The sequence below is a fragment of the Pteropus vampyrus genome, unplaced genomic scaffold (assembly GCF_000151845.1).
Source record: "Pteropus vampyrus isolate Shadow unplaced genomic scaffold, Pvam_2.0 Scaffold114, whole genome shotgun sequence".
NCBI classification, from domain to species: Eukaryota; Metazoa; Chordata; class Mammalia; order Chiroptera; family Pteropodidae; genus Pteropus; species Pteropus vampyrus.
This window is the reverse complement of record NW_011888895.1, coordinates 446,820-462,671: the sequence shown is the minus strand read 5'-3', so window position 1 is coordinate 462,671 and position 15,852 is coordinate 446,820. Positions and strand designations below refer to the sequence as shown.

Below are 15,852 nucleotides of genomic sequence, written 5' to 3'. Positions count from 1 at the left end.
TCAATTCCTGGAATTTTATTTTTCACAAAAAGTCTATACAGTGGAGTCATATCATGCTCATATTTAACATGAGAGATCAGTTTATATGCAGAAAGAGGGAGAGAAAGGGGAAATGAACCTTTCAGTGCTGGGCGTGATTGCTGCCTTCCCCTCGCCTGCACATGCTCTGATGTGAGCCTTAGGTAGGGGGCGGGAACCGCTTTCAAAGATGTGAAACTGAGTATGATTCTGATTTGGACTTTATTTTTATTACAGGCTTAGATGCTACAGGATCTTTTTTTTCGCGTTATGGAGCATCTCTTAAAGAGCTTGATTTTAGCATCATGACTTTTCTTTGGAATGAGAAATATGGTCATAAACTAAACTCAATAGAAGGAAAGCAACTTGATTATTTCTACGAGCCAACGTCATTGAAGGAAGCGCGATGTTTAATATGGCTGCTAGAAGAACACAGGGACAAGTTCCCAGCATTGCATAATGCTTTAGATGAATTCTTCGATATAATGGGTATGTGGGCCAAGTTTCAGTTTATATCTAATCGTAGGGAAAAAATATCTGAAGGACCTAGTTCATTTAAAAACAAAGAAAATAGTGAAAATTATCATGGTGCAACTGGCATATTTGGGGAGGTTAATGATTAAGAATAGTGATTTTTTTTTCATGTCATCATTAAACCTTTTTACTCTATTGAGCTAAGTGTTGGAGAGATACTCAGATGGGTATGTTACACTGACTATATACCATTACTGTTTTCATGATATTTTGTCAGCGTCGTGGCAAAGATTGCACATTAAATTGATAATTGTTTAAAGAAATGGTTTGCTTTATAGCAGTCAAAACATTGGCCTGCAGATATAGGTGATGTTTGTGGAATCTAGAACCGAGAGCACATCTGTGGTAGTGGGAAGAGCCTAGAGCCAGGAGTCAGGAAAGATAGGCTGTGGCCCATCTTCTTTTCCGATTCGTTTCATTAAAAACCTCGTTTGTCCTGCTTCAAGGCCCATGCTAGGTGTTAATAAGGAATTCAGAAATGCTCATGCTAGTTGCTGACCTCAGAGACCTTCTGCTCTACAAAAGGGCACAAGATAAATGTGATTGTAATGTGGGAGTGGGCTCAGTAAGAGAGTACCAGAAACGTGGGTTCAGACGGAGGAAGGGGAGGGCCTGGTGCGAGGTGGCCTCCGAGCCGGGCTATGATGGAGGTGGGGTTGGACAGATTGGCATCGGGCTTGGAGAGGCAGGTTGCAGGGAATTGGGGGACCTGTTTAGGTAAAAGTCCAGAGTCCAGTGTGGCACAGTAGGTAGCTAGTAATTCATTCCTCAGCTTCTCCGCAGTCTTACTTTCTTCGTCATGAAAATGAGAGGATTTGGAGCCAGTGATCTGTGTGGTCCCATTTTACTTCAAAATTCTAATATTTTAGATTCTGATTAATTCAAATTTATCTGTGGTACTACATGTGTGTCTTATGATAATGCTCCCCACTTTTCCTCAGCATCAGAAGCTATTTTATATATTGTTGGGAACTAGACTTTTAAATTTTATGTTGTTTGTTTAGAGTGTACATTAAAAGGTCTGGCCCCTTAGAAAATTGTAGCTGGTCACAAAGTTCAAATGCAGTATAAGGAACTGAAAAGCTTTTCTTTTGTCGTAGTTCTTAGGAAAGAGCACACTCAAATATAGATGGCTTTATTTTTCTAGGACAGTGCTTCATGACTGGAGGTGACATGGCATGCTACTTTGTAGCCTGAATTTATTGCCATCAGTTTTCTGTTGCTGGTAGTGAAATGCTGTCCTGGGACTGAGCTTACGAAACCATGTTTGGGTCACACAGCAAGACAACTTAAAAGGATACAGTTCCCTCCCACTGTGCATTTTCCCTGATCCTTGTGTTCTAAACCTAAAATGCACAGTCCATCCAGTTGTGACTATTTCTCTGCTCTCAGTCGTAGAGTTAGAAGTCACCAGCCAAATGACTGACCAACAGACTTTTAAGTTCCATAGTTCTGCCTCTCACCTTAACCCTAGACATTTTCAATTTTATCTCCTTTCATTGAAAGAAATGATTGTATTTTTTAAAACTTTAGAAAGTCTTCTATCTTATAAATAAGGAGCCCAAACCCCTGAACTCTGGGTGCGCGTTGCCATTTGTGATTTCTCTGTAGACAGCTGAGAGGCGCCTCGAGAGCAATGTGGCTGAACCCACTTATATCCCACTTATTTTCCAAATTTATCTCATTTAATAACACTGTCATATATCGTATTTTTAAACAGGAAACTCTGGAATTACCCTCAATTCTTCCTTTTCCCTATTTCCCCATATCTAGCTTGTTAGCAGTCCAAATAAGCTTTATCTTGGACCTGTGTTTTTCTGTCTATTTCCACTTCCCTAGGCCAGGACCTCAGTAATCCTCCCATGATTAGACTGTGACAGTGGTCTAAACTGGTCTCCAGGCCTCTGGACCCTCCCACTCTAAATGTTCCTCTTGTATTACCACTAGTGACTCTTAGAACATCTGTCTGATCCCCTAATTATTTGGTTTGGGAAACGCTTGATTTTGCCTGCAGGTTAAATTCTCATCGTGTGTCCATGTTCGTCATCACTCTTGCCATCTGCCTCTGAATGAGCACCTGCTTCTTCCTGCATCCAAACCTGCTTTGTTCTTTCTTGCCCGCCTCCTTCGCTTGTGCTGTTCCGCCAGCCACGTCCCACTCCTTTGCTTTGCTTGTTCAAGTGCCCTCTTCCCCAAAGCCTTTCCTGATCCCTCCTTGGGCCTCTCCCCTTGAAGACCATTGCTCCATCAGCTCAGTTTCCATCGTATCCATTGTGGCCCTTCGCTCATAGCTCACTGGGTTACAGCTATTGGCTTGTCGGTCTTCTATGCAGAGGGGGGCTTGTTGGATGGCAGAGGCTATTCCATGCATCTCTGTATTCCCAGCGCCTTTAGAGTTTGGTACCTAGAAGGCACCAGATTATGCTGAAGTGGATTGAAATTTTGCGGTTCTTTGTAGTTGGTTCCCCATTTAGTTAGCTGTTTTGCCCTTGGTTTCTTTCTTTCTTTTTTTTTTTAAATGCCTACAGCACCTGGTCTTCCTAGGTGGTCTCCCTTCCAAATACTAACCAGGCCCGACCCTGCTTAGCTTCCGAGATCAGATGGGATCAGGCGTAGTCAGGGTGGCATGGCCGTAGACGCTCTTGGTTTCTAAACTAGACTTGTATCAAAGCCAAATAAGGCATAGAACATGGTCTGGGTTGGTAGTGCCCGAGGTGGTTTTCTTTAAGGTTTTAGTGCACTGAATGGTATTGTATTTCGTTTCCTCACCAAACCATCTGTATCTCCCTACAGACAGCCGCTGTACTATATTAAGGAAACAAGACAGTGGAGATGTGCCGGTGAGTGATTTGGTCACTGTCAGTGTTATGTTCTCATTGGGTTAGCCAAAGGGAGAGGAAGACCCAGGCCAGTGTGCAGTTACATCTAGGTGGCACTCCAGAACCAAATCTGGAGGACCTCAGGTAAAGTGTGCTGTTTCATTAGGAAGTTCATACCCATCTTCCTGGAGCTGGAGCAGCAGTCAGCAAGCTCAGAGGCTTATGTTAGACAATGGCCGTAAATGTTAGTCGTGAAATTCAAAAGGAATTCTTAAGTCATCTCCTGGCATAAAAATGAAAAGTTATCGTCATGAAAATTCTAATGTTTTGTGCAGTAAGGAAAACAAAGAGACTTTGTTTTGAGTAGTTTCAAATTGAGTTTAAGTTAAATAATTCCAGAGTCGTCTTCCTTTGTAGGTTGTGGCAGTTTTCAAACAGAAAGACACCGTTTGCCGATTTTTAAGATTAAGTCATCTATACTTGGAATTTTGTCTTAATCCATTCTATCAAATACTGCCTGGCTAACTATGGAAGTTAAGTGCTTCCACAGTTACTATTTGTGCCCCGGTGTCTGACCACGTGCAGAATGTCTGGTTTGCCTTAGTAAAAGGAAAATCATCGAAATACTGTTAGCACATAACTGGAATTACTTTAAAAGGCTGATTAATTACTTGGAATGTTATAAACCCTATTAAAAATGAGTTTAAAATGTTGGAATAATGTACTTTTAGTTATAACATTAGATATCATTAAACTTTTTCTTAATTTCTATCAAATCATAACATGTGGGCTAACACTGTAGTGTTATTTTTGTAAAGCATTTTATGTACTTCAACTTATGATTGGTCTATGAAAATCATCATGGTATCTTTATAATGTATAGTAGCTTCCATAATGCTGTTATTTCAGTATCCAATGATTTCCCCCCGCCCATTTTTTAGTTTAATTCTACCAAGATAAAAAACAAAGGGAAGAAAAAGAAGCCAAAAGATTCAAAGGTAAGGAGTATTTTCTGTATTAATTCTTACCTAAAATAATTGGATAATGTAAATTAGAATTAAGTAAATCTTGGGGTATTTTGAAGCATTTTGTAGAGAAGACTTTCTGAGTGTTAATGTAAAGATATTTGGCAGTCTTCTACACTTTTACCTATATTGCCACTTTTATTTTCTAAATATTTCTGAGTGAAAACGTTGTCATAATGTAGGACTCTGGGTGGTCGTAGAGCTGAGTGACCAAGGCAACTTGCGGGCAGATAGATTCGAGTTTATTTATATCTCGGTTCTCTGCCAAATTTTATTATTTGTTACAATTTTTATTATCTATATGACTTCGGGCAAGTTATTTGACTTCTCTGTGCCCTAGTGTCGTCTTCTGTATAAGACATGATACCTATTATCAATAAGTAATGGAGTTTTTATCTAAAATATTCAAACTAAAGGTGGTGAATATTGATCATCGTAAGAGAGTCTCAGGACTGATAGGCTCCCTTCTTCCCTCCCACCCAAGACCATGCTCTGCAAGGTCATAAGGCTTTCTTTTTAAGTTCTGCAGTGGGTTCTTCGTGACTCTCATGTGTTTAGAGGGTCAAGTAGGGAGTAGGGTGAAGAGAATGAACAAATATTAGGGGAGGATGAGAGCAGCTTATAAATTACAATAAAACTTTTCATTTTACCTTTGAGTATATGTTTTCAGTTTATTTAAAATGAGAGCTTAAATGATGTGACATTTAAAATTTGGCAGATGTTGGAAGCTACCTAAATGTTAATTCGGGCCTATGTTTGGCTGTTGAAACTTTTATTATTATGTGTTTCTAGTTACAAGAAATTTTAACTAAGTGTTATATATTGGCAGTTTGTGTGTGCATTTATATAAGTGTTCATCAGTTTTAATGGTAATTTTAAGATAAAAAATCATTTTCATTCTTCCGTCTTTTAAACCAGCCTATGTTAGTTGGGTCTGGAACAACCTCAGTAACACCTAGTAATGAGACTGTCACTCCAGGAGAAGAGCATGAGTAAGTACAATTAAAAATTTTTACTTCCTTTTAACTCAAGTATTTTAACTTAGTAGTGTTATTTTAATGTACTTTAAACTTATATTTTGTTTCCTTAATTTTCTATTTAAAGATGTGCATCTGTTAATGGCAACGCGATGTGACTTTATAACATGTTTGAATGTATAGCATGGCTTGTCCACATTAAGAATTCATACATACTGCATTACAGTCATAGGGCCAATGACATTAATTTGATAGATTTGAGAATCTACTATGTGCAAGAAACTGTGGGAAAATCCTAGGTAATAGTCTTTAAAATATTCAATGAAGAGAATGTCCTGTTGATCATTACTAGCACATTTGCTATAGAGGAAGATGTTTTGCAAGCTATATGTGGTGTTATGGTTTAAACTTAGATATTAGTGATTTTTAATAGCGTCTGGTTGTCGAAGCTGCGTTTTCAAGAAGCAAATAGACGTAGAAGAAATAAAACTAGTGAATAGCAGTGACCTTTTTATATCATATTCCTTTATGGGCTAAAATAAAAAAAAGTTTAGTATTTTCTCTCATAGTTCTTAAAGGTGTTGTAATAACAGTTGTATTGCACAGTCATTTTCACAGATTCTTTAAATGGAGGAATTTTTTTAAGTTAAAATAACAATAGCCTATACTTGGATAGCACTTACATACCAACCACTATTCTAAGAGCTTTACATATATAAACTCATTTAATACATTCTCTCACCCTAAGAGATAAATGTCATTATTATGCCCATTTCACAGGTAAGGAAACTCAGGCACAGTGGAGCAAGCGACATGCCCAAGACACAAAGTTTGTACGTAGCATAGCCAGAATTTAAACCCAGCAATCTGGTAGAAAGCTCACACTCAAACTTCTACATCTTTTTAGATGCTGTAAACTTTTATACCTTCTTTTTAAAAATTTTTTATTATGTACTTTTTGTCAATTTCAGTTTAATAGCAGTTATAATAAAATATTTTTCTCTTTAACAAGTTAAAATGAAGATAGCATTGTTTTTTTTTAAACCATGAGTTTGAAAAACTTTGCACTTGGTGGCAAGAGTAGTTACTTAATTAAAAGTGCTCATTCAGTAGCCAGGTGCATATCTCTTGATTGTGATTGTGGACGGATAACTTTTCTGCATTAAATTCTCTGGTAGTATTGTGATGCCGAGTAATATGTTATGCTCTTTATGTTTACTTTACCTTGTTATTCACAAAAACTTATTCACAAAATTGTTTTTTTATCAGCAGACGCAATTCTAGTTCCGCAGGCCCATTTGTGGTGCCTGACCACCTTCGACAAGATGTGGAAGAATTCGAAGCTCTCTACGAACAGCATACTCATGAGTACGTCGTCCGCAATAAGAAGCTGTGGGACATTAACCCAAAACAAAAGTGTTCGAGTTTGTATGAGTAAGTAGCTTAACGTTTCTGCAACTATTTCACACCGAAGCTGCCAGTTAAAGATCTTAGTTGTTTAACTTGTTTCCTTTAATAAAGGAAGCATTTATTGGCTCCCAAACTCTGGGAAAGAAAAGTATTTTTCCAGCTTTTGTCCAATATTATACAACTATAGTTAAGGATTTTTAATTATTAAATTTTGAATCCTAATAATTATTAATTAAACCTTAATTATAATCCTACAAACTGTGATTTTACTCTGCACTTAGCTTTGTCATTTTTTTTTTTCACCTAAAAATGCATGGGGAGCATTTTTCTACATCCTCTACTAGTCTTCAGGGAACACGAATTATTAGCCGCTTGGTGGGCATCACCGGGCCAGCATCTTCACTCATGTTTCCAGCTGTTGCGAAGCTCAGTGCTGAGTTAGAGACCAGCTTCCTTTCACATGGTCTCTGTTCTTTAGTTCTCCTGTTTCACATTTACATATTTTCATCTAGGTGGAGAGACTTTATTTTTCAATGATTCTTTTGAGTATTCCTCATGGAGAGAAAAAGTAAGTGCACACACACCATTCAGGAATTGTGCCGCTGTGACTAAATGGCAGCTGAACACACCAGTTGGGAAGGTCTGTCTTCAGATAGATAGTGGGGTCGGTGTCATTTATACCAGTCAGCCAGAATTCCCAGCAAGGACTGCTGTTTCTAAGACCACAAGGAGTTCTTTATGGGTCACCCTCTTCAACCCCTTTGCTTTTTGAGTATTCTCATTAAAAATGAAGTTTGATGGCAATCTTAAAGAAACGTTTAACCTGTTACCTTGCAAAAGGTTTGTAGGGGAGTTTCAGTTGTAGAAGTTTTTCTAAAGGGAAAATATTCATGAAAAAAAGCATTTAAAAAGAGATGGCTTGGTGACTTTTAAGTATTCTGAGTAGCAATGCTGACAGAAGTGGTGTTTGGTCTTTATGCTTCAGAGTATCATCAGTTGCTTCGAATAGAGGTTAAGCATTTGTAATTGTCCTCTGTGTTTATCTGCAGCAGCGTCTGCACAGAAAGTGGTGTTCTTTTGCTTCAACGAAGTTTTTTTATCTTCCTCCTAAATAACTTGTCTTCCTAGTTAGCGTTAATTTCACTGAGAAAGTTTCTTTGAAGATTTTTGCTCTTGAAAAACCTTCTAAGTGGTATGTGGTATGTCTTTTTTGCTAGTTAAGTCACTGTTATATAGTGAACACCAAATTGAAATGACAGAGGAGGCCTCTGTGAGCCTGAGACACTAATGGGAAGGAAAATTGCCCAGAGCTGGAGTGAACAAACCCAGTTCAGAGCTGGAGGCAGACGAAGGGATCCCCAGCCCCGTTACTGTGGATTTGATCCTGTACTTTATTGGTTTATTGGTCAGAGGTGATCAGTTTCAGTACCTCTGAAGCATTGCGTATTCCTAAACAAAAATTTTAATGGATGTACTAAATGCACATTCCAATAGGATTTTTTTGGAATTTTATTTTCTCCTTTGACATTTTTGTTATTGTATTATTATTTTTCTTGAATAAATTTAGTTTTCATTGCTCTTTAAATAGATTATATAATGGAAATTTATAAAATAACTTTTGAATTTCCTTTTATTTTTTCCTAAAAAATGTTTATAGGATTTTTCTGAGGGTAAACAAAATTTTATTCATAGTATCATCGATTGTAGTTATCCTTTCTCAGATTTAATATGAGTATTAATGTTTTTTGGGGAGGTGTTGAGATCAGCTGGAAGTAAAATAGTATCTGCTTTGGGAGAATTTTTTGAGAAATGAATTTTTTCAAATGAACAAGTACTTATAATAGCTTACGTAAATGCACATTTTTTTCCAAGTTACTTCTCTCAGTTGTTGGAGGAGCAAGGTCCCTTGGATATGAATAACAAGATGTTCTCTGAAGAATATGAATTCTTCCCAGAAGAAACTCGACAGATTCTAGAAAAAGCCGGAGGTTTGAAATCCTTCCTCTTGGGATGTCCTCGTTTTGTTGTGATTGACAACTGTATTGCATTGAAGAAAGTTGCGTCACGGCTCAAGAAGAAGAGAAAGAAGAAAAACATTAAGACAAAAGTGGAAGAAATGTCAAGGACAGGAGAGTATTTACGAGTCAAGCTCCCACTGAATCCAACTGCTAGAGAATTTAAACCAGACGTAAAGTCCAAACCAGTGTCCAGTTTATCTTCAGCACCAGCTTCTGAAGATGTAAAACCCAAATCTGTATCTGCTGATTCTCTTAAAGCAGCCTGTGAAGCCGAGAAGCTGAAACCAGTATCTGAAAATTCTCCCAGATCAGTTTTTAGAGATGAGAAGCCCAGACAGGTGTTTCTTGATTCTCCCAAACCAGTCTGTGATGGTGCCTGTCACCTGCGAGTCCCCTCGAATTCTCCCAAACCAGTTCCTGAGGACATGAAACCAGCCTACTGGACTCAAGCCCACTTGGTCACAGGATACTGCACGTATCTTCCCTTCACTGGATTCGACATCACCCAGACACCACCAACGTACATCAGCGTGTTACCGACTTTGCCCCAGTTCACTAGCATTTACACCCCTCTGGCCAGCATCCCTTCTGAATATCAGCTGCAAAGGTCACTGCCATTGATGCCATCTTTTGTAGTCAGTGACAGACCAAATAAAAGTGCTACTGTGTATTTCGAGGGTCATCATTCAAATGTCGAGCGTGCCCTTGGTCACCAGGTAACCTCTGGAACACAGACCCTTCAGGACTCTGTGGGAATATCAGTAAAGTCACAGTGCAGCACGGGTGGCACTGATACAGTCCACAGTGAGCCTAGTAGACGCTATGGTCTCCGTAGGAATTCTGCCAGCAAGTCAGAAGTAAATGCAGAAAGTACTGATGAAGCAACAAATATTGCACATACACAAGCTGTTGCCATGCAGGTAAGACTTAAATAGAAAAAATCACCTTAATACTGAAGTTAAATTTTTTTTTCATATTTCATTGCCATTATATATATTAAAATTCTTTAAAACGATTGATTCCAAAATGGTTACTAAAGCTTTCACTTGGAAATGTTTTAAAAATATGGTCCCTTTCATAGGGCATGGCAGGTAATATCGTCAGGAAGAACTTTTGGGCCTAGTAAATATTATCCTTCCCTACCCAGGTTTCGCATCAGCTGAGAAATAAGATAGAGAAATCAGTAGATGGAGCCAGAACATCACCTTAGTTATTACTACAGGCACAGTAGGAAGGCGTAGCCATTTCACTAAAGAGTATCCTGATGGTGAACTGGCTACAGACCAGTGTCCTCACCAGTTACAGCAGTGCTGGGCCAAGAGGCCTCCCAGCCTGGGGTGCCTGCCCCATAAGATTTCCTGCATGGAGGAGGAGGGGGCATATGCTTTCTGCACAGCTTACAAGATAAAGAAGAGAGAGTCTGGGCTACAAATGCCCATTTTTCCAACCAAAACTGGGGAGGAGTAGGGAAGTCAAGAGACAACCCGATGGAGAGGGACCAGAAGGAGGTGAATAAAACTTCCTCCCTAACAAGCATGAGAATAAATTAAGGTTCCTCTGCAGTTGACTTTGTAGGGCAGGAATTCATTAAACCCTTATTGGATTATCCTCCTACTCACTAAGTTTTCTGCTTTCCAGAAAGCTTTGAAAAAACATGTTAAGAGTAATGAACCAAAGTCATTTTCATTTTTACTAATTGTAAATGATAGTACTTTCCTAGTATAGATATTTGTAGAAAACGTAGAACATTATCTAAATTGTCAAAAAAAAAAAAAACCTTGTAAAAATTATGAGCATGTTTTTAAGTGATATTACATAGTGGATTTATTTCACTAGAGCATTTGTGATAGATTGAATTCATGTATTTTACCCCAAAGGTGCCTTGGAATACAACACATCAAGAAGCCAGTACTGAACCACATGATTCTTTTGAGGCACAACAGGTGAGTTGAAATTTTATTGGACTGTTTAAAGGTTTAGTTTTTATTATTTAATTGGATAGGAATGACTAGAACTATTTTGGAGCCATCTAATTCCATATAAAATGTTATCATGGAATAAGCTTTAGAGCATAACCAAAAAATTATCATTTTGTTTTTATTGTTGGAATTTGGGAAGGACAGGCAGCAGAAAAGATGTTTGTTTCTAGCTTATTTATTTCACAGTATGACGGCTTTTTTGTAACTGATATAATGAGCCCGTATTAATTATAAATAAGAGCTCATTCACGTGAATAATACAGAAAGTATTATAAAGATTTTCACCATTTTAAGAATGATTCAATTAGAAAATCTATTAAGATCATTTGCTTTGTTAATATATCTTAAGAGAAAAATTATTTGATCAACTGAAAGAGTTATCGGATAAAATTCAAATTACTTTCTTGACTAAAGCTCATAAAATGTGAATAGATCAAATACATCCCAGTATGTCACTGTCATGCTCTCTTAAGCCATTATCCTGGAGATATCAGCTACTAAAATTAGACAAGAGAAAGAAATAAGATTGTAAAAGAAGAGGTATAACTGTTATTACTTATCAAGGCTAAGGTTGTGTTCCTGGAAAGTCCAAAACGATCACCTGAAAACCCAATATCAAAATGTAAGAGAATTCGGAAAGGTGATGGGAGATAGTACCTCTCCACAGACAGACAACAACCTGTTTGCAAAGAAGAAATACTGGAAGAAAAAATTCCATTTTCAGTAGCAACAAAAAAATTAAATGCTTTATGAAAGAAAACTTTAAAATGCTATAGAAAAACACACAGAAGACTTAAATGAAAAGGTGTCGAATAGGAAAACCTGTTATTGTAAGGAGAGTGGTTTCCCCTAAAGCTTTTCATTTAATGCAGTCTCAGTACAAACATGAACAGCGTGGATTATTTATATGTTGCTGTATAACAAATTACGTGAAAACATAATGGCTTAAAACAACAAACATATATTATCTCACAGCCTCTGAGTCAGAGAGAGGGGCAGTTTAGCTGGGTGGTTCCGAAGCTTGCTTCTGAGTTGCAGACAAGGTACTGACCAAGACTCGGTAGTCTGCAAGAACTCCCTGAGCCTGGAGGTTCCACTTCCAGTATGGCTCACTCACATAGCTGGCGAGTTGGTGCTGGCCGTTGGCAGGAGGCTTCAGCCCCCTGCCTGTGGACCTCCACGTTGGGCTGCTTGAGTGTCTCAGGGAGCTTGGCTTTCCCCAGAGTGGGTCATCCAGCTAGAAGTTGCAGTGGTTTTCATGGTCTGCTTTAGGAAGACACACTTTTGTCATTTCTGTGTTCTCTCAGCCACACACACCAACCCTCCAACCCTGATACATTGTAGGTGAGGATTATACAAGGGCGTGAATACCAAGTTGTCAGGGTCTTGGTGGCTGGCTATTGCACAGGATTAATTTGAATCTGGACACATTGATTCTAAATTTCATATGAAAAAATAATCAAGAACACCCATGGGAAAGAAACTATAAAGAAGGGAGTTGTACAGCCAGATATCAGAACATAATATGAATCTATAAGAATCCAGTAGAACAGAAGAATATAGAAATATAGAGTATAATAAAAATGGAAACTATTGGTGAGAAAAAGTAGATTTTTAAATACATGGTGCTATAAATCTGTTGCCATCTAGAAAAAATAATTTGGGTCTCGACCTCATTTTCATATACCAAAATAAATTCCAGGTAGATCAAAGTTTTAAGTATTTAAAAATGGACCCATAAAAATACCCAGAAAAAAAAGGGAAATTTTTTTCATAAGATAAATAGCATGACAAAAGCGTGTATTTATATATATACATACACACATGTGTCTATGCATATGCATAGCATTTATGTTTGTGAACAAATGTACAACATGTGGCATCAAAACACAAGAAACTAGGAAAGTTATTTGTAGCATAGCACAGACAGAGAGCTAACTTTCTTGTTTAAGAAAGTTTCTATAAATCAATAAGGAAAAGATTAATAACGTAACAGAAAAATGGGAGTGGATGTGAATAGATAATTCACTATAAAAGAAGTGAAGGTGATTTTTAAACATATAAAAAGATGGCCGACCCCACTTGAAATTTAAAACAGTTATTTATATATTATTGAAAAAATGTAAAATGTAAATTTTTGCGGAAGGCAGCTTGGAGTTTATCTGCACTCGTGTGTGTAGGTGTGGAGAGACTAGTGAGCAAGGGTATTTGCGTATTTGTTTCCTCTGCATTTGTGCCAGCAAAAAAACTGAATGCAACTTAAATTACCCATCAGTATCGGACTAGTTAAGTTACGGTACATCATATAATGAGTTACGGTACATCATATAATGACATACTACACTGTCATTTAAAAATGTAGCAATTTTAATATTACTCATATGCAATGATTTGCAATGATTTACAAGGTCAGATGTGAAATTAATCAGGAAGAAGCAAAGTTAGAACTTTTTATTGCTGTTATCGGTTCAAAGAGCTTTATAGTTTCGGCCAATTATAAAAATAATATAGAGTCCTCAAATTTTTGAATGAACAATAATGAAAATTATGAAAGAGAATTGAAAATGGTCTATATTCACATCACCCATGTTAATATTTTTATATGCAGCCTTCCAGGCCTTATTTAAACATTTACATTGAAGTAATAGTGCTTTTTAAAAGATAGGATCACACAATGTATGTTATATTTGAAATCGTTGGTCTTAACATATTGTGGCCTTTTTTCCATGTCAGCAAATACAGATTTTTACCATTATTTTTAACATATTTCATTGTATGACTGTATGATAATTTGACTACGTGTTTATTACTGAACATTTAGATCGTGTCAGCTTTTCACACGTACAAACAGTGCTGTAGTGAACGTTTTTGCCACTGTGAATTTATATCAAGTGGAATGACTGTTGAGTTCTTACACCATACTTACCTTTAAACCAAGTACACTCTGTTGTTTAGTGAGTCATTGATTGTGACCCTCAGTGTTGGGGAAATTCACAGACACTTCGTTAAACTAGCCCTCAGTTTCAGGCCTTGGCGGTGGCATAGCTGCTCGCCGGCTCCTCAACCAACAGTTAATCCCAGTGCTGCTGCTTTCTTCCGGGACTTTGAGAAGTCGCCTGATATTTCTGAACTTTCATTTTCTGACGCATACAAGGTGAAAATGTTTCTTACAGAATTATGGTGAAGTTTAGATGTAATAACATAGAAATAGTACATAACATCCCGCCGGTCTCTGTGGGGGACTTGTGGCATATAAATTAATTTAGAATGTCATGTTGCTAGTCGTTGTAAACTTTTGTTGACTTGAGAATGAAAATAGAATCTTAAACTATGGGTTTAAGATTGCTCATGGATCATAGTAAGGTTAACCATTTATTACTTAAACATGGACTCTTCATGACGCTAAACCTTCAGTCTGGATGGACAAAAACTGGTATGCTCCAAGGAAACTGGTGTATAAGGTCACCCTGGCCATCCATCACAGTTGTCTAACTTATAATTCACAGAATTTCAAAACTTCAATTTCTTGTCTGTTGACACTTAGATGCTTAGGTGCTGGGAGAGGTGCAGAAGATGGGGAAGATGAACAAGTTTGGCCATGGGGGTTGGTCTCCAGAGCTTGGCTGCCAGGGCCCTTGTGTCTGGGTCGAGCAGTCACCTGCAGTGGGAGGAGCTGCTGGATCACGTAGCTCTTCCCTTCAGACTCAGATGTGTGATTGCCGACAGTCTTAGCAGTATGAAAGGTTTTAAAAATAACTGACGTAAATGATGTTTATTGTTTGCCAGTATTTCACATTACTGTATGGCTTCTGTTTTGTTTTTTAAAGCTGGTCCAAGAGATAGTTATAAACCGAAAACAATTCATTGATAATATTTTAACTTAACCTTTTGAAATAATCAGTAACTATCCATTTGAAACACTTAAAAATAGGGCCAAAGTTAGTAAAGTTTTTTATATCTAAAATATACATAGTATGTACAGCTTTAAACCTAAAAAATAGTTCTTGATGTTCATTGTGGAGAATGACATTCACAGCAAACTCGATTTATACTGAACCCTTCTAAAAGAAAGAAATATTCATAACTAATTATAGCATAGATTGAAAGTTTCATTATGAATTCCAATAGTACAAATAATTTTTATTTTAAAAAGAGCTTGGACTTTGGGTGATACACAATAGAATATGCAGATATCAAATTATACTGTACACTTGAAAATTATATCATTGTATTAACCAACGTTATCCGAATAAACTTAATTTAAAAAAATAAATAAATATAAAAAGAACTGGCTTTGCTAAACAGTGTTTGGGGTTTTAAATTCTTGATCGATTGTAACATTTCTCTTGAAAATTTGCATTTGTTTTCTTCTCCTTTTCATTTTAAGAGGCAGCCCCAAACAAGATCAGAGATAAGCATTTTTACTATTTTAATAGATCATTTTGTAATTTACTTTTAGGATGATATTTCACAGATTGAAAAGGAGTGCCAAGGTTTACAAGAGCAACTTAAGGAAGCATGGGAAAACTATGAGCAGAGAAAACTCAAGGGCTCAGAAGAGACCAGGGACCTGGAAGAAAAGTTGAAAAGGAACTTAGAAGAAAACAAGGTAATTCTATTTGAAGCATGTAGCATAGTTAGGAGAATTATTTTTGTGCAGCTTGATTAGCTGAGCATTGTTGGCTGAACAATGGATTCTTTCTCAGTATTGCCTGTTTCACATCTGTCCATGATATATTAAAGTGACAGTGTTTTTGCAGTGTTTTAGAATTTCTACAAGTTACCAGTAGGAAAAGGGCTGTAAATCTGGGTTTTTGTTTACCTGTAATTCAGTTTGCTTGATTAACCGAAACTATTTTCTGGTGACTAAGTTCCGAGTTAAAGTTGTTTCTGTTGAAGGGCGGTGTGGCATTAGTGGTTCAGAGAGTGTCGTCTGGAGTCAACACTGGCTGGGTTCAGATCCAGGCTTGGTTCTGTACCAGTTGTGATCTTGAGCAGGTGACCTAACTTCTTGGTGCTTTTAGTTCCTCATCTGGAAAATGTGGGTGGTAATAGCTCTCAGTTTGTGGGGT

The 15,852-nt window shown here is 37.4% G+C and overlaps 1 protein-coding gene and 1 non-coding gene across 9 annotated transcripts in view; one reads left to right on the top strand and one right to left on the bottom strand.

Annotated features, from left to right (window-relative positions):
• Positions 1-15,852, top strand: part of TTC3 (tetratricopeptide repeat domain 3) — a 104,571-nt gene that overhangs the window by 59,060 nt on the left and 29,659 nt on the right. For 6 of the 8 annotated variants that reach the window (XM_011365634.2, XM_023533857.1, XM_011365635.2 and 3 more), the window contains 8 exons: positions 256-507; positions 3,346-3,392; positions 4,313-4,369; positions 5,315-5,388; positions 6,643-6,807; positions 8,656-9,721; positions 10,679-10,744; positions 15,240-15,389. In XM_011365634.2, the coding sequence (XP_011363936.1) occupies positions 256-507; positions 3,346-3,392; positions 4,313-4,369; positions 5,315-5,388; positions 6,643-6,807; positions 8,656-9,721; positions 10,679-10,744; positions 15,240-15,389 (1,877 nt within the window). The remainder of the gene's footprint in view (positions 1-255; positions 508-3,345; positions 3,393-4,312; positions 4,370-5,314; positions 5,389-6,642; positions 6,808-8,655; positions 9,722-10,678; positions 10,745-15,239; positions 15,390-15,852) is intronic. The other 2 variants (XM_011365632.2, XM_023533856.1) reach the window with 1 other exon arrangement.
• Positions 3,072-3,190, bottom strand: LOC111743497. The gene has a single exon (XR_002781730.1). It is a non-coding gene; the product is annotated as a 5S ribosomal RNA (ribosomal RNA).